Source organism: Salmo salar, chromosome ssa01, assembly GCF_905237065.1.
Source record: "Salmo salar chromosome ssa01, Ssal_v3.1, whole genome shotgun sequence".
Classification (NCBI taxonomy): Eukaryota; Metazoa; Chordata; class Actinopteri; order Salmoniformes; family Salmonidae; genus Salmo; species Salmo salar.
Genome location: NC_059442.1, coordinates 117565252 through 117587691, shown reverse-complemented (window position 1 = coordinate 117587691; position 22440 = coordinate 117565252). Strand labels below are relative to the sequence as shown.

The 22440-nt window shown below is 43.8% G+C and overlaps 1 protein-coding gene across 1 annotated transcript; it reads left to right on the top strand.

Annotated features, from left to right (window-relative positions):
- Positions 1-46: 46 nt before the first annotated feature.
- Positions 47-21652, top strand: LOC106575476 (short/branched chain specific acyl-CoA dehydrogenase, mitochondrial). Its single transcript, XM_045687777.1, has 10 exons — positions 47-150; positions 1779-1938; positions 3743-3843; positions 9556-9762; positions 12263-12433; positions 12897-13022; positions 16818-17000; positions 17881-18018; positions 18546-18645; positions 20084-21652. The coding sequence occupies exons 1-10, from the start codon at positions 118-120 to the stop codon at positions 20158-20160; spliced, it is 1296 nt and encodes a 431-aa protein (XP_045543733.1). The 5' UTR covers positions 47-117; the 3' UTR covers positions 20161-21652.
- The last annotated feature ends 788 nt before the right edge of the window (positions 21653-22440 follow it).

Here is a 22440-nt window from a genome sequence, read left to right as displayed (position 1 = left end):
ATATGAGTTAAGAGGTGATACGGTCTACCAAGTGGAAGATGCGAAACGGTTCCAGTGGTCGCTGTTTCACGCGATCCATACAGAAGGGAACACACTCACATGTAAACAAGAGAAAACATGGCGTCGGCCTTGATCAGGTGCTTCTCAAAGGTGAGACTAATAGTAATGCGAAAAAACAGTTTCTTCGTTCACATTGTTGTTTTATAAAATGTTTTTGTGTAGTCATACTTAATTAGAAATACTAACTTAGCCAGTGTTTTTTTTTTTTTGCTTTAAATTACCCATTGCATAACCTGCTATCACATAACGCGTTGGCTAGTTAGCTACATGCTAATAAACATTACATAGCTAGTTAGCTACCGCCTGCGTCAGTTACACATGAAGAAATGTCCTTCCTTGTGTCACTGCTTTTATCTTGTCGTATATAGCCACCACTCTCTCATATTCACTTATGCTGGAGTATGGATATATTTTTGTTGCCTGACGACTCAAACTGAATTGTTCCACTGCTCTATTTTCGCTAGCTACTAGACTATTTGCCCATTGTAGATGTGCTCAGAAAGTGACTTTAAAAAAAATTAAATAAACCTGAATGCCAAAACATTCAAGAGTTAAAGTACTCAAAGTTCACCTATTCGGCATATCATGAGACATCCATGTCTTCATCACTGGAAAACTCGACCGTTTATTTTGATCATAAAAGCTTACAAACAGGCTTGTCAAACTAGTTTATAATTTCATTTAAAAAATGTTTTAAAAAATCACAGTTTTTAACCTATAACGTCAATTATCTAAAAACGCGTAAACTCCGATTTTTGTACTCTCCATATTCTCATATGTTGTCGCCCTACATGTGCCCACCATTGGTTGAGACACAACATGCTCTTGAATACAGAGTGGGTCATTTCAAATCATAGAAATATAAATTATAGAATATACCTATCCCTTCAGACCACTGTAATTTAGCTGGTACACCATTGTAATTTAAATATTTTCTTCTAATTACTACCACAAATATGGCTGCCGGTCCACCCACCGTTGAATGGAAACTTGAATGGTGATGTCTATTCTAGTATTTCTATGATTTCAATAGGTTTCCTATGGAGGATTGACAGTATCATTTAAAACAACAGATATTCCCATTTGAAGTCAACGTTCTCTGATGTCTGGACCTCCAACAATATTGGCATGTGTTGTAGCCCTACTTGTGCCCACCATTGGTTGAGATAACATGATCTTGAATACAGGGTGTGGTATAATGTTTTGGCGGATAAATGTACTAAAATGGGAATCAAATTGGAATTTCTACTTTCAAATAATTATGGGAAAAAAGGAGTTAAAGCTTTTGTAGATTATTTAAGGTTAATAAATGTCATTTTTAAATTAAAAAAACATATTTTTTTAAATCCTGTTTGTAAGCTTTTATGAAATCAATCTCAACTGTTTATCTTTTCCAGTGATGAAGACATGGATGTCTCATGGTATGGTGGGGTATGCATAATAGGTCACATTTCTCTTGAATGTTTTGGTATTCATGTCCAAAAAGTCACTTTCTGAGCACTTCTACAATGGGCAAATATGTATGGAAGGTTTCGTTCAAATCAAAAGTGATTGAATTCTGTCAAAAGTGATTGAATTCAAATGGATGGCTGTCTGAACAAGGAGTTTGGGTAGCCAGGCAAATCTATTTTGGGATTGAGTAGAGTGGCAACTTTTTGCCTAGACACTCAAGTTGTTTCATGTCATCCATCAGCGAAAATGTAACTGTGTTATTTCAGATTGGTAGGCAGGTGTCCCGACCATGGAGTGTGTGCCAACATGGGCTGCGGAACAGATCCACCCAACCAGATGTGTCTGCAGAGCAGGCTGCTGCTCTGGGGGTTTCCTACCCTCCACTACAGACATATTCTGAGGAGGAGGGGATGATGAGGGATGCTGGTGAGTTGGAGCATGCAGGATATACACTAGGCAGAGCAACAAAGGGGATATATATATATATATATCTCCACTCACTCACTCACTCACTCACTCACTCACTCACTCACTCACTCACTCACTCACTCACTCACTCACTCACTCACTCACTCACACAGTACCAGTCAAAAGTTTGGACACCTACTCATTCAAGGGTTTTTCTTCATTTGAACTATTTTCTACATTGCAGAATAATAGTGAAGACATCAAAACTATGAAATAACACATATGGAATCATGTAGTAAGCAAAAAAGTGTTAAACAAATCAAATGATGTTATATTTTAAAAAGTATCCACCCTTTGCCTTGACAGCTTTACACGCCCATGGGATTCTCTCAACCAGCTTCACGAGGAATGCTTTTCCAACAGTCTTGAAGGAGTTCCCACCAATGCTGACTACTTGTTGGCTACTTGTCCTTCACTCTGCGGTCCAACTCATCCCAAACCATCTCAATTGAGTTTAGGTCGGGTGATTGCGGAGGCCAGGTCATCTGATGGTCAAATAGCTCTTACACAGCCTGGAGGTGTGTTGGGTCATTGTCCTGTTGAAAAACAAATGATTGTCCCACTAAGTGCAAACCAGATGGGATAGCATATCGCTGCAGAATGCTGTGGTAGCCATGCTGGCTAAGACTGCCTTGAATTCTAAATAAATCACAGACAGTGTCACCAGGAAAGCACCCCACACCATCACACCTCCTTCATGGTGGGAACCACACATGCTGAGATCATCCGTTCACCTACTCTGCGTCTCACAAAGACACAGCGGTTAGAACTAAAAATCTCAAATTTGTACTCATCAGACCAAAGGACAGATTTCCAACAGTCTAATGTCCATTGCTCATGTTTCTTGGCCCAAGCAAGTCTCTTCTTCTTATTGGTGTCCTTTAGTAGTGGTTTCTTTGCAGCAATTCGGCCATGAAGGCCTGATTCACGCAGTCGCTTCTGAACAGTTGATGTTGAGATGTGTCTGTTACTTGAACTCTGTGAAGCATTTATTTGGGCTGCAATTTCTGAGGCCAGTAACTCTAATGAACTTATCCTCTGCAGCAGAGTTAACTCTTGGTCTTCCTTTCCTGTGGCGGTTCTCATGAGAGACAGTTTCTTCATAGCGCTTGATGGTTTTTGCGACTGCACTTGAAGAAACTTTCAAAGTTCTTGAAATGTTCCAGATTGACTGGCCTTCATGTCTTAAAGTAATGATGGACTGTTGTTTCTCTTTGCTTATTTGAGCTGTTCTTGCCATAATATGGACTTGGTCTTTTACCAAATAGGGATATCTTCTGTATCCCCTACCTTGTCACAATACAACTGATTGGCCCAAACTTATTAAGAAGGAAAGAAATTCCACAAATGAACTTTTAACAAGGCACACCTGTTAATTGAAATGCATTCCAGGTGACTACCTCATCAAGCTGGTTGAGAGAATGCTGAGTGTGCAAAGCTGTCATCAAGGCAAAGGGTGGCTACTTTGAAGAATCTAAAATATATTTTGTGTTATATCATAGTTTTGATGTCTTCACTATTATTCTACAATGTAGAAAATAGTTCAAATAAAGAAAAACCCTGGAATGAGTAGGTGTGTCCAAACTTTTGACTGGTATTGTGTGTGGTGTGTGTGTATATAGCACTAAAACCAACCAATAAGATTTAATAAACAGACTGGATCATGCTATGGATTGGTCTGATTTGTCATGAATTTGGTTCTATGTAAGTTCAGTTAATCAAGTCACATTGCATTTCATTTTCCTGTCCCATATTTGAACAGTGAACAAGTTTGCACAGGAGCGTCTTGCCCCGTTTGTGTCGAAGATGGACGAAAACTCTCATATGTACCCGGAAGTGATAAAGTCACTCTTTGAACAGGGGGTATGTGTTTCTCTTCTTTACATCCTATGGTCATTAGGCTAAGGGCATTTCCATGTAAAAGGACCCATTAGAACCAACGTGAAGCTCATAGGAGCATGTCAGTGGGGGAAATTAAAGCTAAGTGCAGTTACCCTCGCAAGGTGAGGTCATTTTGACCCTTAGTTTTTTCTCTCTCAAAAAGGTGTTTTTTTTATTTATTTATTTATTTATTTCCCAAAATGACATTCCCAAATCTAACTGCCTGTAGCTCAGGACCTGAAGCAAGGATATGCATATTCTTGATACCATTTGAAAGGAAACACTTTAAAGTTTGTGAAATTAATGTAGGATAATATAACACATTAGATCTGGTAAAAGATAATACAAAGAATATATATATTATATATATATATATATATATATACTGCTCAAAAAAATAAAGGGAACACTAAAATAACACATCCTAGATCTGAATGAATGAAATAATCTTATTAAATACTTTTTTCTTTACATAGTTGAATGTGCTGACAACAAAATCACACAAAAATAATCAATGGAAATCCAATTTATCAACCCATGGAGGTCTGGATTTGGAGTCACACTCAAAATTAAAGTGGAAAACCACACTACAGGGTGATCCAACTTTGATGTAATGTCCTTAAAAGAAGTCAAAATGAGGCTCAGAAGTGTGTGTGGCCTTCACGTGCCTGTATGACCTCCCTACAATGCCTGGGCATGCTCCTGATAAGGTGGCGGATGGTCTCCTGAGGGATCTCCTCCCAGACCTGGACTAAAGCATCCGCCAACTCCTGGACAGTCTGTGGTGCAACGTGGCGTTGGTGGATGGAGCGAGACATGATGTCCCAGATGTGCTCAATTGGATTCAGGTCTAGGGAACGGGCGGGCCAGTCCATAGCATCAATGCCTTCCTCTTGCAGGAACTGCTGACACAATCCAGCCACATGAGGTCTAGCATTGTCTTGCATTAGGAGGAACCCAGGGCCAACCGCACCAGCATATGGTCTCACAAGGGGTCTGAGGATCTCATCTCGGTACCTAATGGCAGTCAGGCTACCTCTGGCGAGCACATGGAGGACTGTGCGGCCCCCCAAAGAAATGCCACCCCACACCATGACTGACCCACCGCCAAACCGGTCATGCTGGAGGATGTTGCAGGCAGCAGAACGTTCTCCACGGCGTCTCCAGACTCTGTCACGTCTGTCACATGTGTTCAGTGTGAACCTGCTTTCATCTGTGAAGTGCACAGGGCGCCAGTGGCGAATTTGCCAATCTTGGTGTTCTCTGGCAAATGCCAAACGTCCTGCACGGTGTTGGGCTGTAAGCACAACCCCCACATGTGGACGTCGGGCCCTCATACCACCCTCATGGAGTCTGTTTCTGACCGTTTGAGCAGACACATGCACATTTGTGGCCTGCTGGAGGTCATTTTGCAGGGCTCTGGCAGTGCTCCTCCTGCTCCTCCTTGCACAAAGGCGGAGGTAGCGGTCCTGCTGCTGGGTTGTTGCCCTCCTACGGCCTCCTCCACGTCTCCTGATGTACTGGCCTGTCTCCTGGTAGCGCCTCCATGCTCTGGATACTACGCTGACAGACACAGCAAACCTTCTTGCCACAGCTCGCATTGATGTGCCATCCTGGATGAGCTGCAGTACCTGAGTCACTTGTGTGGGTTGTAGACTCCGTCTCATGCTACCACTAGAGTGAAAGCACCGCCAGCATTCAAAAGTGACCAAAACATCAGCCAGGAAGCATAGGAACTGAGAAGTGGTCTGTGGTTACCACCTGCAGAACCACTCCTTTATTGGGGGTGTCTTGCTAATTGCCTATAATTTCCACCTGTTGTCTATTCCATTTGCACAACAGCATGTGAAAATTATTGTCTATCAGTGTTGCTTCCTAAGTGGACAGTTTGATTTCACAGAAGTGTGATTGACTTGGAGTTACATTGTGTTGTGTTGTGTTTAAGTGTTCCCTTTATTTTTTTGAGCAGTATATATTGTACAATCTTTGAAATGCAAGAGAAAGGCCGTAATGTAATATTCCAGCCCAGTCGCAATTTAGATTTTGGCCACTAGATGGCAGCAGTGTATATGCAAAGTTTTAGATTGATCCAATGAACCATTGCATGTCCGTTCGAAATGTACCAAGACTGCCCAAATGTGCCTAATTGGTTTATAAATACATTTTCAAAAACAAGGACATTTCCAAGTGACCCCAAACTTTTGAACGGTAGTGTATATTAGTAAAAACACTAACTAATTGGTAGATCTACCTTTTAGTCAAATCAAAGTTTGTCACGTGCGCCGAATACAACACATCAGACTACAACAGGTTTCACCTTACAGTGAAATGCTTACTTACAGGCTCTAACCAACAGTGCAAAAAAAGGTATTAGGTGAACAATAGGGAAGTAAAGTTACCTTTACTTGTTATTTCTGTAAACATTCATTATCCTCCCTCATGAAGAAGAGAGAATTGAAAATATCTTAAAAGATACAGTGGGGTCTGAAATTATTGACACCCTTGATAAAGAGGAGCAAAAATGACTGTTTAAAATAAATAATTTAAACACTGAGCTATATTGTATGCTAAAAAAAAATTGTCAATTATATTATTTTCTACTAATACAATTGCTCAGAAAATGCAATTTTGTTTAACCTCTATGGGATCGGTGTCCCCCTAGAAGGCCAGCATCCCAGAGTTGCCTCTTCACTGTTGACGTTGAGACTGGTATTTTTTGGGTACTATTTCATGAAGCTGTCAATTTGAGGACTTGTGAGGCATCTGTTTCTCAAACTAGACACTCTAATGTACTTGTCCTCTTGCTCAGTTGTGCACCAGGGCCTCCCACTCCTTCTATTTTGGTTAGGGACAGTTTGCACTCTTCTGTGAAGGGAGTAGTACACAGCGTTGTACAAGATCTTCAGTTTCTTGGCAATTTCACGCATGGAATAGCCTTCATTTCTCAGAACAAGAATAGACTTATGAGTTTCAGAAGAAAGGTCTTTGTTTCTGGCCATTTTGTGCCTGTAATCGAACCCACAAATGCTGATGCTCCAGATACTCAACTAGTCTAAAGATGGACAGTTTTATTGCTTCTTTAATCAGGACAACAGTTTTCAGCTGTGCTAACATAATTGCAAAAGGGTTTTCTAATGATCAATTAGCTTTTTAAAATGATAAACGTGGATTAGCTAACACAACGTGCCATTGGAACAATGGAGTGATGGTTGCTGATAATGGGCCTCTGTACGCCTATGTAGATATTCCATAAAAAATCTGCTGTTTCCAGTTACAACAATTAATTTACAACATTAACAATGTCTACACTGTATTTCTGATCAATTTGATATTTTAATAGGCAAAAAATGTGTATTTCTTTCAAAAACAAGGACATTGCTAAGTGACCGCGATCTTTTGAACGGTAGTGTACATTTTGTTTATGAATTAAGTGATTTAAAACGTGTAATTCTGTTACCAAATCGGTAACGGAATTACTGAAAAATAAGTAACAGAATTACTGCGATTGAATTGGCTACAATGGCAAATCATAGTTGTCACCTGCTACTGTCCTCTCTTCCACTGATGTACTGTTATGTTCAGCTCATAGTGTCTCCTGTTACTGTCCTCTCTTCCACTGGCATACTGTTATGTTCAGCTCAGGCCAATCTGGACAGTACCCCCCCCACTTTGTTACCTCTCCCAGCTCGTACTGACACCTACCCTCTTTCCATTTACTGTAACAAGCATCCTCACCCACTGAAATGTTGTCACTCCGCCCTGGCCTTGATTTCAACGTCCACAGATGTAGATTTTCAGTCCGGAACGGCATTTTGATTTGGTCCAGACATTGACGTCTATAATTGGTTCCGATTTGGTCCAGTCATAGAAGTTTGGACATCACAGTATAACGTACTTCACCGAACATATCTACTGTACTGAACTATACTGTGATGTGAAACATAGATGTCTATGATTGGTTCAGATTTGGTCTTGTCTGGACCAACCAAATTTGGTCTTGTTTTGGGGGCGGAGCTCATTAGAATAATACCCAGATATGTAAAGCAGGATATTAACAAGGATACATCACCATGAAGATAATTATATGAATAGCCATAATTATGCATTTCTGTAGAATACTGATCAGGGACCCATGATGCAATTCCGTTACCGTAATTCTGATACCTGATGTAAATCAACTTAGTGTAGTTCAATAACCAAAATATATATATTTTTAAAGTCGAGGTGTCATGTCTACTGATGTCCCATTCTTTCTGCAGACATCTTGGAATCTTAATTCTCAACTGAGTGTACAAAACGTTCCATGACAGACTGACCAGGTGAATCCAGGTGAAAGCTATGATCCCTTATTGATGTCACTTGTTAAATCCACTTGAAATCAGTGTTGATGAAGGAGAGGAGACAGGTTAAAGAAGGATTTTTAAGACTGGAGACAATTGAGACATTGATTGTGTATGTGTGCCATTCAGAAGGTGAATGGGCAAGACAAAAGATTTTAAGTGCCTTTGAACGGGGTATTGTAGTAGGTGCCAGGCGCACCGGTTTGTGTCAAGAACTGCAATGCTGCTGGGTTTTTCACGCTCAACAGTTTCCCCGAGTGTATCAAGAATGGTCCACCACCCAAAGAACATCCAGCCAACTGGACACAACTGTGGAAAGCATTGGAGTCAACATGGTCCAGCATCCCCTGTGGAACGCTTTCCACACCTTGTAGAGTCCATGACCTGATGAACTGAGTCTGTTCTGAAGGGAAAAGGGGGTGCAACTCAATATTAGGAATGTGTTCCTAATGTTTTGTGTATGTAGCTATAGAAGTGGAGGGGTGTAGCTATATGTTGACATAAAACAGCATCAAGCTACAGGAAAGTGTATATTTTGAGTTTTTGTAAAGCGTTCTCACATAAAAAAACAGAGGGAGATTTTACTGAAATTCTGTTACCAAACTTTGCATCGGCGCAGTTCTTCTAGTGAATGTATTTCTGTAAAATATTCAATGGAAATTGTTAAAATGAGTCTTTTGTGCATGGAGTTAGTTTGTTAAACTTTTAAATAAATGTTTTTTTGTTTAGTAACATTTGGAAGTCCCAGCATAATTCTGTTACCGTGGAAGAAACCTAACTTACCGACATCATGTTCATTAGACACCAAACAGAAGAAAATGGACTAAAACATGGAGAGACTACCTGGACATATGTCCTGAACACCCCCCTGTTGTCAAAACAAAAAGAACACCGCCCTGTTGTCAAAACAAACAGAACACCGCCCTGTTGTCAAAACAAACAGAACACCCCCCTGTTGTCAAAACAAAAATAACCCAGCCCCTGTTGTCAAAACAAATAGAACACCGCCCTGTTGTCAAAACAAAAAGAACACCGCCCTGTTGTCAAAACAAATAGAACATCGCCCTGTTGTCAAAACAAAAAGAACACCCCCCCTGTTGTCAAAACAAAAAGAACACCGCCCTGTTGTCAAAACAAAAAGAACACCGCCCTGTTGTCAAAACAAAAACAACACCGCCCTGTTGTCAAAACAAAAAGAACACCGCCCTGTTGTCAAAACAAAAAGAACACCGCCCTGTTGTCAAAACAAAAAGAACACCGCCCCTGTTGTCAAAACAAAAAGAACACACCGCCCTGTTGTATGTACCTGTCTATTCCCCATTAATTTGTCAGATGATTCATTGTCACTTCCCAGCTGATGGGCATAGAGATCGACCCAGAGTACGGCGGCACCGGATCCACGTTCTTCTCCTCCATCCTGGTCATTGAGGAGCTGGCTAAAGTGGACGCCTCCGTGGCCGTGCTGTGTGACATCCAGAACACCCTCATCAACACACTGTTTACCAAGCTGGGGACCGCGGCCCAGAAAGAACGGTATCTCAGCCGACTGTCAACAGACATGGTGAGTGACTAACAGGTTGCACGTCGTATTGATTTTTATTAAACAGGTTTTAGCCGAGAGGAAAAATGTGGCCTATGTGTTTTGATTTACGGGTAGTGAGAGGTAGTGTGTATCTAATGTGTTTTGATTTAAGGGTGTACTAGTAAGTTTAAATAAAGCTTCTGATCATGTAGCTAACTTCTCTTGATTATAGCCAGCAGAGGGAGCTACTGTTTCACAAGACATTTAACAGACCTACACAGCCTTCAGAAAATATTCACACCACTTCACCTTTAAACACATTGTGTTGTTGTTATAGCCTGAATTTAAAATGGATTACATTGAGATTTTTTTTTTTTTGGGGGGGGTCACTGGCCTACACACAATACCCCATAATACCCCATACACACAATACCCCATAATACCCCATACACACAATACCCCATAATACCCCATACACACAATACCCCATAATACCCCATACACACAATACCCCATACACACAATACCCCATAATACCCCATACACACAATACCCCATAATACCCCATACACACAATACCCCATAATACCCCATACACACAATACCCCATAATACCCCATACACACAATACCCCATAATACCCCATACACACAATACCCCATAATACCCCATACACACAATACCCCATAATACCCCATACACACAATACCCCATATACACACAATACCCCATACACACAATTCCCCGTAATACCCCATACACACAATACCCCATAAGACCCCATACACACAATACCCCCATAAGACCCCATACACACAATACCCCCATAAGACCCCATACACACAATACCCCATAATACCCCATACACACAATACCCCATATACACACAATACCCCATACACACAATTCCCCGTAATACCCCATACACACAATACCCCATAAGACTCCATACACACAATACCCCATAAGACCCCATACACACAATACCCCCATAAGACCCCATACACACAATACCCCATAATACCCCATACACACAATACCCCCGTAATACCCCATACACACAATACCCCCGTAATACCCCATACACACAATACCCCATACACACAATACCCCGTAATACCCCATACACACAATACCCCGTAATACCCCATACACACAATACCCCGTAATACCCCGTACACACAATACCCCGTAATACCCCCGTACACACAATACCCCGTAATACCCCCGTACACACAATACCCCGTAATACCCCCGTACACACAATACCCGTAATACCCCGTACACACAATACCCCGTAATACCCCCGTACACACAATACCCCGTAATACCCCCGTACACACAATACCCCGTAATACCCCCGTACACACAATACCCCGTAATACCCCGTACACACAATACCCCGTACACACAATTCCCGTAATACCCCGTACACACAATTCCCGTAATACCCCGTACACACAATTCCCCGTAATACCCCGTACACACAATTCCCCGTAATACCCCGTACACACAATTCCCCGTAATACCCCGTACACACAATTCCCCGTAATACCCCGTACACACAATACCCCGTACACACAATACCCCATACACACAATACCCCGTACACACAATACCCCATACACATAATACCCCGTAATACCCCATACACACAATACCCCATAATACCCCATACACACAATACCCCATAATGTCAAAGTGGAATTATGTTTTTAATACCTTGTTGTCCCGTAGGTTGGTAGTTCTAGACCTGTCCATGTAATTAATACCTTGTTGTCCTGTAGGTTGGTAGTTCCAGACCTGTCCATGTAATGATAATGATACCTTGTTGTCCTGTAGGTTAGTAGTTCTAGACCTGTCCATGTAATGATACCTTGTTGTCCTGTAGGTTGGTAGTTCCAGACCTGTCCATGTAATGATACCTTGTTGTCCTGTAGGTTGGTAGTTCCACACCTGTCCATGTAATGATACCTTGTTGTCCTGTAGGTTGGTAGTTCCAGACCTGTCCATGTAATGATACCTTGTTGTCCTGTAGGTTGGTAGTTCCACACCTGTCCATGTAATGATACCTTGTTGTCCTGTAGGTTGGTAGTTCCAGACCTGTCCATGTAATGATACTGATACCTTGTTGTCCTGTAGGTTAGTAGTTTCAGACCTGTCCATGTAATGATACCTTGTTGTCCTGTAGGTTGGTAGTTCCAGACCTGTCCATGTAATGATACCTTGTTGTCCTGTAGGTTGGTAGTTTCAGACCTGTCCATGTAATGATACCTTGTTGTCCTGTAGGTTGGTAGTTCCAGACCTGTCCATGTAATGATACCTTGTTGTCCTGTAGGTTGGTAGTTCCACACCTGTCCATGTAATGATACCTTGTTGTCCTGTAGGTTGGTAGTTCCAGACCTGTCCATGTAATGATACCTTGTTGTCCTGTAGGTTGGTAGTTCCACACCTGTCCATGTAATGATACCTTGTTGTCCTGTAGGTTGGTAGTTCCAGACCTGTCCATGTAATGATACCTTGTTGTCCTGTCTTGTAGGTTGGTAGTTTCTGCCTGTCAGAAGCAGAGTCGGGGAGCGATGCCTTCTCTCTGAAGACGCGTGCTGACAAACACGGGGACTATTACGTCATCAACGGTTCCAAGATGTGGATCAGTAACGCAGAGCAAGCTGGTGTGTTTCTGGTGATGGCCAACGTGGACCCGTCTGCTGTGAGTTCAAACCCACGCAGTCACCGAACAAACCCACGCAGTCACCAAACAACAGGGTCTAGTTCATTAGGGGCACACCGAAGCATAACATTTAAAAAGATCACTGTGCAACGGAAAATGAAAACGTCATTTATTATTGGACAAGTTCAGATAGTACCTCTGTTTCCCTCTGTTTTGAACAGTTTTTTTTTTCTTCCCCTGTTTCATGTCTAAGGAACATATCCTTGATTTCCAGGCCTCATGGTCCGGTAACTTAGTTATTCCAATCCTTCTAACCTGTAGTAGTTATGGTAGTGTTTGTCTTCAGGCTGTAGAGGAGTTTCTCCTTAGTGTTTGAGAGGTAGCTCCTAGGAAACAGCTCCTTCCTGGTTTTATACGCTGTTGGAACCTGTGTATGTGACCAATAAAGTTTTGATTTTTGTATCAAGCAGTAAATGACAGTATCTTCCTCTTTTGTTGACAGGGTCACAGAGGTATCACCTGCTTCATCGTGGACAGAGACACCGAGGGGCTTCAGATCGGCAAGAAGGAGAACAAACTGGGTCTGAGAGCTTCTTCAACCTGTCCTCTCAACCTGGATAACATCAAGGTAGGTAAGCTCTTCAATCTGTCCTCTCAACCTGGACAACATCAAGGTAGGTAGGCTCTTCAACCTGTCCTCTCAACCTGGATAACATCAAGATAGGTAGGCTCTTCAACCTGGATAATATCAAGGTAGGTCAGCTCTTCAACCTGGACAAAATCAAGGTAGGTGGGCTCTTCAACCTGGACAAAATCAAGGTAGGTGGCTCTTCAACCTGGACAATATCAAGGTAGGTAGGCTCTTCAACCTGGATACCATCAAGGTAGAGACCACACACATTTTAAATATAGACAGTAACAACAACCAGCAATGAAAAGGTGAATCTGATAGGCATCAACCTGTTTCATCAGATCAGAAGCATGTTGATTGAACGGTAATGTACGTGTATAATAATGACTCTACCTTCTAGCTGATTATATGAAATGTGTCTGTACTCTCTAGAAGTGGCCATTTTTGTTTTTTATTGTATCCATATTTTAGATTCTGTCTATATATTTTGTAGGGCTGACCCCGTTTAGTTGACTGGTCCATTGTTTGCTCGATAGGCTGTTAGTCGACAGATTTCTTTAGTCGAGCAGTCTCAAATTATTACATTGTTTTTCATTGGCGTATAAGACACCCATGTGATTTGCGTCTGTCCGAGTGAACCAATCCGTTGCTGAGGCTGTGGGGATGGCATAGTCCATCACTGTTAAGACATGTGCTACTGAAATTATTATATATTGGTTATATTATGTAAGAACAACGGTGCAACACTAATAAAAAAATATATATATTATTTTATAACGAATGTGTTTTCTCCCACGTTGGATAGCTGTCGCTGTCCGTCGTTCTGAACCGTGATCTTCAGTGTGCCGTTGACTTTGCCCTCTTTCCTTAGACCACGTTGCTATGTGCATAATAGCAAAGGTAACCAGCTTATTGGTTGCCGTTGCTATGTGCATAATAGCAAAGGTAACCAGCGTATTGGTTACCGTTGCTATGTGCATAATGGCAAAGGTAACCAGCGTATTGGCCATATACCAAATCAAATGTATTTATATAGCCCTTCTTACATCAGCTGATATCTCAAAGGGCTGTACAGAAACCCAGCCTAAAACCCCAAACAGCAAGCAATGCAGGTGTAGAAGCACGGTGGCTAGGAAAAACTCCCTAGAAAGGCCAAAACCCAGGAAGAAACCTAGAGAGGAACCAGGCTATGAGGGGTGGCCAGCTGGTTACCTTTGAGGGGTGGCAACAAGTCAGTAACACAAAAGTAAGTGTCAGTTGGCTTTTTCATAGCCGATCTTTGAGAGTATCTCTACCGCTCCTGCTGTCTCTAGGGAGTTGAAAACAGCAGGTCTGGGACAGGTAGCATGTCCGGTGAATAGGTCAGGGTTCCAGCAGGTCTGGGACAACAGGTCTGGGACAACAGGTCTGGGACAGGTAGCACGTCCGGTGAACAGGTCAGGGTTCCATAGCTGCAGGCAGAACAGTTGGAACTGGAGCAGCAGCACGGCCAGGTGAACTGGGGACAGCAAGGAGTCACCAAGCCAGGTAGTCCTGAGGCATGGTCCTGGGGCTCAGGTCCAGAGAGAGAGAGAGAGAGAGAGAGAGAGAGAGAGAGAGAGAGAGAGAGAGAGAGAGAGAGAGAGAGAGAGAGAGAGAGAGAGAGAGAGAGAGAGAGAGAGAGAGAGAGAGAGAGAGAGAGAGAGAGAGAAGAGAGAGAGAGAGAGAGAGAGAGAGAGAGAGAGAGAGAGAGAGAGAGAGAGAGAGAGAGAGAGAGAGAGAGAGAGAGAGAGAGAGAGAGAGAGAGAGAGAGAGAGAGAGAGAGAGAGAGAGAGAGAGAGAGAGAGAGAGAGAGAGAGAGAGAGAGAGAGAGAGAGAGAGAGAGAGAGAGAGAGAGAGAGAGAGAGAGAGAGAGAGAGAGAGAGAGAGAGAGAGAGAGAGAGAGAGAGAGAGAGAGAGAGAGAGAGAAAATATATTTAAATTCACACAGGACACCGGAAAAGACAAGAGAAATACTCCAGATGTGACAGACTGACCCTAGCCCCCCGACACATAAAATACAGGAGGGGTCAGGAGACACTGTGGCCCCATCCGATGAAACCCCCGGACAGGGCCAAACAGGTAGGATATAACCCCACCCACTTTGCCAAAGCACAGCCTCCACACCACTGGAGGGATATCTCCAACCACCAAAATACCATCCCGGGGCAAGGCCGAGTATAGCCCACAAAGATCTCCGCCAAGGGAGGGCGCCAACCCAGACAGGAAGACCACGTCAGTGACTCAACCCACTCAAGTGACGCACCCCTCCCAGGGACGGCATGGAAGAACACCAGTAAGCCAGTGACTCAGCCCCCGTAATAGGGGTAGAGGCAGAGAATCCCAGTGGAAAGGGGAAACCGGCCAGGCAGAGACAGCAAGGGCGGTTCGTTGCTCCAGCCTTTCTGTTCACCTTCACACCCCTGGGCCAGACTACACTTAATCATAGGACCTACTGAAGAGATGTGTCTTCAGTAAAGACTTAAAGGTTGAGACTGAGACTGTGTCTCTCACATGGGTAGGCAGACTATTCCATAAAAATTGAGCTCTATAGGAGAAAGCCCTGCCTCCAGCTGTTTGCTTAGAAATTCTAGGAACAATTAGGAGGCCCGCGTCTTGTGACCGTAGCGTACGTGTAGGTATGTATGGCAGGACCAAATCGGAAAGATAGGTAGGAGCAAGCCCATGTAATGCTTTGTAGGTTAGCAGTAAAACCTTGAAATCAGCCCTTGCCTTAACAGGAAGCCAGTGTAGGGAGGCTAACACTGGAGTAATATGATCACATTTTTACCACACCTCCTCGGGCCTTATTACTTAAATAAAGGCTACTGTATCAATCAATCATTCGTTCATGTCATCACACAGCATACGAGTCATTCATGCTTAGAAATGTAATCAAAACATTTTAGTTTTAAAAGGAAATAAAAGTAGCCTTGAATAATTAGCCTAAACAATAAATAAACCGCAATGTGTCAGCAATTGCGTTATTTTACAATCTGTTTATGAACGGACTCTCTGGTACACTTAAAATTGTTTACACTGTTCCAAATGGTGAGATGTTCTCTTTTTGTAATCTAACAGCTGTTTGGTGTGTTTTTTTTCTCATATCTCTAGTAGTTTCCACAACTAAATCAAATGTCTTCCACATATCTGACTTTCCCGTTCCCTCCTGAGCAACCTGTAAACATTCCCCCGTTTTCAAGTTTCTTATTCACATCCTCCGTATCCATTTTGCTGTCAACATGTTCGGAGTTTATAACCAATTAATAGGGATTATGATAGGCTATAGGTCAGGTCCTATTGGTCACATAAAGAGAGCGAGGACTAGATGGATTTAGACGGACAAATTTACGCTAACAGAACTTTTCAGTCAGAGAAACAAGAAGTAGAAATGTCTGTAATTATGTTGCAGCACGGACAGCACAATAAACACTATTGCTGTATTGCGACGCCTGCTAGCTGCAGCAGGGAGGAGAGCGAGACAACGTGCCCCAGTCACACAGGCATTCGCTGCTTTTTAAAATTGTTTTATTGTTACACAGCGTTGCAAGTGCCGTCGAACACCCTATTGAATCATTTTGTGTCTTTAATTATTCAATCAAACAGTGCGCTTAAAGCATCAGACAATCTTGGTCGACCAACATTTGTTTTAGTCGGGGGAACAGAGCCTAATATTTTGTGTGTTGCTGCCACCAACACTTCACCAAGTCAAATTCTGGGTACGTGAAAATGTACTTTACGATTGAATAAAATTTGATTCTGATTTTGTTGAAGGTTCCTGAGAAGAACATCTTGGGTCAAGCCGGCCACGGATACAAGTACGCCATCGGCATGCTGAATGAAGGCAGGATTGGTATCGCTGCTCAGATGTTGGGATTGGCTCAGGGTTGCTTCGACCACGCCGTTCCCTATACCAGACAGAGGGTTCAGTTTGGCAAACGTATCTTCGACTTCCAGGTAAAACGTATTAATTTAAAACATTTTTATACATTTCCTTGATATTAAATGTAATGTTTCTCCACTTGTAGGTGTTGCTGCTATGCACAGAGTGTGGCTTACTGGCTTCTATCAAACTAATCTTTGTGATTTATTTTAAAAGCCTCCATTGTTCTCCGTTTTTAATATTATAATAATAATAATAATCAAGGCCATTTAGCAACAAAAAAAATCCAAAGCGACTTAGTCATGCCTGCATACGTTTTAGCCTGGCTGGCCCCAGCGGGAATCGAACCCACAGCCCTGGCATTGCAAGCGTCATGCTCTACCACCTGAGCTACACAGAACCGGTGTTGTATTGAAAGGAAACTACAGCACACTAGTGATCGTGATGCTTCTGTAATGTGTTACAGGCCATGTAGCACCACATCTAAAGGATGCTTCTGTAATGTGTTACAGGCCATGTAGCACCACATCTAAAGGATGCTTCTGTAAAGTGTTACAGGCCATGCAGTACCACATCTAAAGGATGCTTCTGTAATGTGTTACAGCACCACATCTAAAGGATGCTTCTGTAAAGTGTTACAGGCCATGCAGTACCACATCTAAAGGATGCTTCTGTAATGTGTTACAGGCCATGCAGCACCACATCTAAAGGATGCTTCTGTAATGTGTTACAGGCCATGCAGTACCACATCTAAAGGATGCTTCTGTAATGTGTTACAGCACCACATCTAAAGGATGCTTCTGTAAAGTGTTACAGGCCATGCAGTACCACATCTAAAGGATGCTTCTGTAATGTGTTACAGGCCATGCAGCACCACATCTAAAGGATGCTTCTGTAATGTGTTACAGGCCATGTAGCACCACATCTAAAGGATGCTTCTGTAATGTGTTACAGGCCATGCAGCACCAGATTGCCCATGTAGCCACCCAGATAGAGGCTGCCAGGTTGCTTACCTACAACGCTGCCCGGCTGAAGGAGGCAGGAAGACCTTTCATCAAGGAGGCCTGCATGGCCAAGTACTTCACCTCAGAGGTGAGTTGAATGTAGAGACCGAGGCCCATATTCATAAAGTAACTCAGAGTGAGAGTATATGATCGTAGATCAGCAATCACTGGACTGGTCCTGTATCAGAACCCTGCTCCGAGAGGGTTCGTTCGCCACGCTCCAAGAGGGTCCCCCCCCCTACTCCGAGAGGGTCCCCCCCCCCTACTCCGAGAGGGTCCCCCCCCCTACTCCGAGAGGGTCCCCCGCCCCTGCTCCGAGAGGGTCCCCCCGCCCCTGCTCCGAGAGGGTCCCCCCCGCCCCTGCTCCGAGAGGGTCCCCCCCGCCCCTGCTCCGAGAGGGTCCCCCCCGCCCCTGCTCGAGAGGGTCCCCCCCGCCCCTGCTCCGAGAGGGTCCCCCCGCCCCTCGTCCCCCGCCCCTGCTCCGAGAGGGTCCCCCCGCCCCTGCTCTTCTAATAGAGGGAATGAACAGTGCAAATCCAAACTATTTCATACAACGGCCTCACAGTATTTGTGTTGTTTAACAATATCTTGATTGTTCCTCCCTCCGTAAATTAGGTCGCAACGTTGACCACTTCAAAATGCATCGAGTGGATGGGAGGCGTAGGCTTCACCAAAGACTACCCTTTCGAGAAATACTACAGAGATTGTAAAATAGGTAAGTTTCTATGGCTAGTTCCAAAGCTATCCTGTACTGTTGCTATGCAACCCGGAGGGGGGGGTGGTGGTAACATGACGCTGGGGTGGTGTTCGGGAACGTCATAACTACAGTTAGCTAGCTAGTTATTGGGCCACAGCAAGGTGGAGTGGGGTGGTGCTGGGTGACACAGAAGGTAATCTGATCCTCGAGGAATTCCTCTGTCTGGTCTGACCTTGGTGTTCTAGGAGAGAGGGGGGTGGGTGGGTGCTAGGAGAGAGGGGGGGCGGGTGCTAGGAGAGAGAGGGGGGTGGGTGCTAGGAGAAAGAGGGGGGGTGGGTGCTAGGAGAAAGAGGGGGGGGTGGGTGCTAGGAGAAAGAGGGGGGGTGGGTGCTAGGAGAGAGAGGGGGGTGGGTGCTAGGAGAAAGAGGGGGGGTGGGTGCTAGGAGAAAGAGGGGGGTGGGTGGGTGGGTGCTAGGAGAGGGGGGGTGGGTGCTAGGAGAGAGTGGGTGTGTCCAAAAATTCCTCTGTCTGGTCTGACCTTGGTGTTCTAGGAGAGAGGGGGGTGGGTGGGTGCTAGGAGAGAGGGGGGTGGGTGCTAGGAGAGGGGGGGTGGGTGCTAGGAGAGAGAGGGGGGTGGGTGCTAGGAGAGAGAGGGGTTGGGTGCTAGGAGAGAGAGGGGGGTGGGTGCTAGGAGAGAGAGGGGGGGTGGGTGCTAGGAGAAAGAGGGGGGTGGGTGGGTGGGTGGGTGCTAGGAGAGGGGGGTGGGTGCTAGGAGAGAGTGGGTGTGTCCAAAATGCCGTCTTATTCCCTATATAGTGCATTTCTGTTGATTGCAGCCCTGTGGCGTTCTGTATAGAGGATGGGGCCCTGTGGCGTTCTGTATAGAGGATGGGGCCCTGTGGCGTTCTGTATAGAGGATGGGGCCCTGTGGCGTTCTGTATAGAGGATGGGGCCCTGTGGCGTTCTGTATAGAGGATGGTGCCCTGTGGCGTTCTGTATAGAGGATGGGGCCCTGTGGCGTTCTGTATAGAGGATGGGGCCCTGTGGCGTTCTAGATGGAGGATGGGGCCCTGTGGCGTTCTGTATAGAGGATGAGGCCCTGTGGCGTTCTGTATAGAGGATGGGGCCCTGTGGCGTTCTGTATAGAGGATGGGGCGCTGTTTCAGACACACCCACTCACCCAGGATACGGTCCAGGAAGCTCTTACGACACAATGACACTTGCTTTCATTGGTTGGTTCCACTTTGACTGTTGATGGCAGAGATTTTGGCAGATCCAGGCTCAGTTAGACAGACTGAGTGAGCTGTTTCTCTTTGGTCCAGTACTGATTTAAGGAAAACTCTATTTTAATTATTGGTGGAATTTATGGACATAACATGTAATAATGTGTAATTTTCTATTCCAGTATTGGTGTAATGGTCATTAAAGATGTTTTTCCATGTTTGTAACTATACAGGTACTATTTATGAGGGAACAACCAACATCCAGCTGTCCACCATGGCCAAGTTTATAGACAAGGAGTATGACCACTGAGCTGACCTGGTCTGGCTGTTTCCTCATCATGGAGACTGACCTCCTGACCTGGTCTGGCTGTTTCCTCATCATGTAGACTGACCTGATCTCCTGACAGTATCCTCAGCATGTAGACTGACCTGATCTCCTGACCGTATCCTCAGCATGTAGACTGACCTGATGTCCTGACTGTATCCTCAGCATGTAGACTGACCTGATCTCCTGACAGTATCCTCAGCATGTAGACTGACCTGATCTCCTGACAGTATCCTCAGCATGTAGACTGACCTGATCTCCTGACCGTATCCTCAGCATGTAGACTGACCTGATGTCCTGACTGTATCCTCAGCATGTAGACTGACCTGATCTCCTGACAGTATCCTCAGCATGTAGACTGACCTGATCTCCTGACAGTATCCTCAGCATGTAGACTGACCTGATCTCCTGACTGTATCCTCAGCATGTAGACTGACCGTCATACACTCCTCTTTGTGACCAATTGGTTTTTAATCACTCGTTGTTGGAACTGTTGTGGGATTTAGGGCTCTGTTCAATCTGAATCGTTGGAAGTTCATCGTTACAGCTGATGATTTGAATTTTTTTTTTTAAAAGGCAATGTTCCCGGGTTAGTGGAGACTACATACACGGTAAACACTGCATATATCAGCTCAAATGGAAATTACCTTTTTATTTTATTTTTTAAATTTCAATCACCCAATCTGTACCGCTTCAGCCACCCAGACTCAATGGAACCATTACTGTAGAAGTCATACATTTACATTTACATTTTAGTCATTTAGCAGACGCTCTTATCCAGAGCGACTTACAGTAGTGAATGCATACATTTCATACATTTTTTTTTTTTTCCCCCCCGTACTGGTCCCCCGTGGGAATCGAACCCACAACCCTGGCGTTGCACACATCATGCTCTACCAACTGAGTCATGCGTGAACCACTGCTGATTATACAGTACTAGAGGACGTTCCATAACCATGTGCACTTAGTCAATGTATCTGTTGCTCTCCACTATGGATGGATTTATGGTTACTGTTTCCAGACCTGTAGATAGATAGTGTAAAGTAGCTCTGGTGTGTTGGTATTGTGAAGTGTTTTCAACTGTTTCCAGACCTGTAGCTTGTGCTTTTTACAAACTAATGGGGTTAATTCTACACTATTGGTATGATTATTTACTCATCTGATTTTAATAGTTTCGTATTAAATCAGTGCCTTTTTATCCCAGCATAATTTGTTGTGTATTTTGTAACGCCATAAGATTTAATATAACACCTCCATTTTAGATGAAGTCCTTCTATGGTTGTGTAGTCTGTTGGGTGGTTTTGGCTCTACTTTTGTCATGGTAAACCATGTTTACCATTTCTGTCAGAGCCTTCTTTCAGCACTTTATTTTAAAGATATCTGGGGAATTAATTTCACGGAACTAGAAGAGATTGTCTACGTTTTATATTCATCAACTTCTTTGACAATACTAATAAATATTAAGTGTTTTTAATTATCTCGTCTCCTTTTATTCCAGCTAAGATATTATTGCGAAGCAGTCCTTCTAAATCTCGTTTAGCTATAGCGAAAGTACCAAAGCCCATGCAAAGCCTAGCAGGTCTGTTCTTCAGCCACTAGATGGCAGACATTTCCTTGTTTTTCTGAGTCTGAGAGGTGAGGTTTGTTAGTACGCCACAGTAAAAGCCACATACCGTAACTTCCCAAAGAGTAGTAAATTACAACAATTTCTTAATAGCCTTGTCAGAACCTAATGTTGTTTTATGGCAATTGAATTACGCTCAGGTTTCAGACTGAAGAGAACTCATTAAATAATTCAACTCTCTCAGGAGTAGTTTGTCAGATAAGATTGATTCGATTTCCGTACGACACGGTCTTGTCCTTACAATACAAGGGCTATTGTTCTCTCCCCAGACAGCATAGTTAGTACACACACACACACACACACACAACATGGTGGACCTATATCAGCTGTCAACCAGTAATAATATCGGTTCGACAGAGAACATTCATCACTGACTAAGTTGATTCTGTAAGATTCAGTCTAGCTACTTGACGTTATTGTCTCCAGTCTAGCTACATGACTTGGGGGCGTCTCCAGTCTAGCTACATGACTTGGTGGCGGTGTCTCCAGTCTAGCTACATGACTAGGTGGTGGTGTCTCCAGTCTAGCTACATGACTTGGTGGCGGTGTCTCCAGTCTAGCTACATGACTTGGTGGTGGTGTCTCCAGTCTAGCTACATGACTAGGTGGCGCTGTCTCCAGTCTAGCTACATGACTTGGTG

Bases quoted from the DNA above. Each gene is read 5' to 3' on its own strand.
- LOC106575476 (XM_045687777.1), top strand. From the start codon at position 118: ATGGCGTCGGCCTTGATCAGGTGCTTCTCAAAG. The intron at 151-1,778 runs GTGAGACTAATA...GTGTTATTTCAG, and splicing joins TGATCAGGTGCTTCTCAAAG to ATTGGTAGGCAGGTGTCCCG. The intron at 9,763-12,262 runs GTGAGTGACTAA...CCTGTCTTGTAG, and splicing joins GCCGACTGTCAACAGACATG to GTTGGTAGTTTCTGCCTGTC.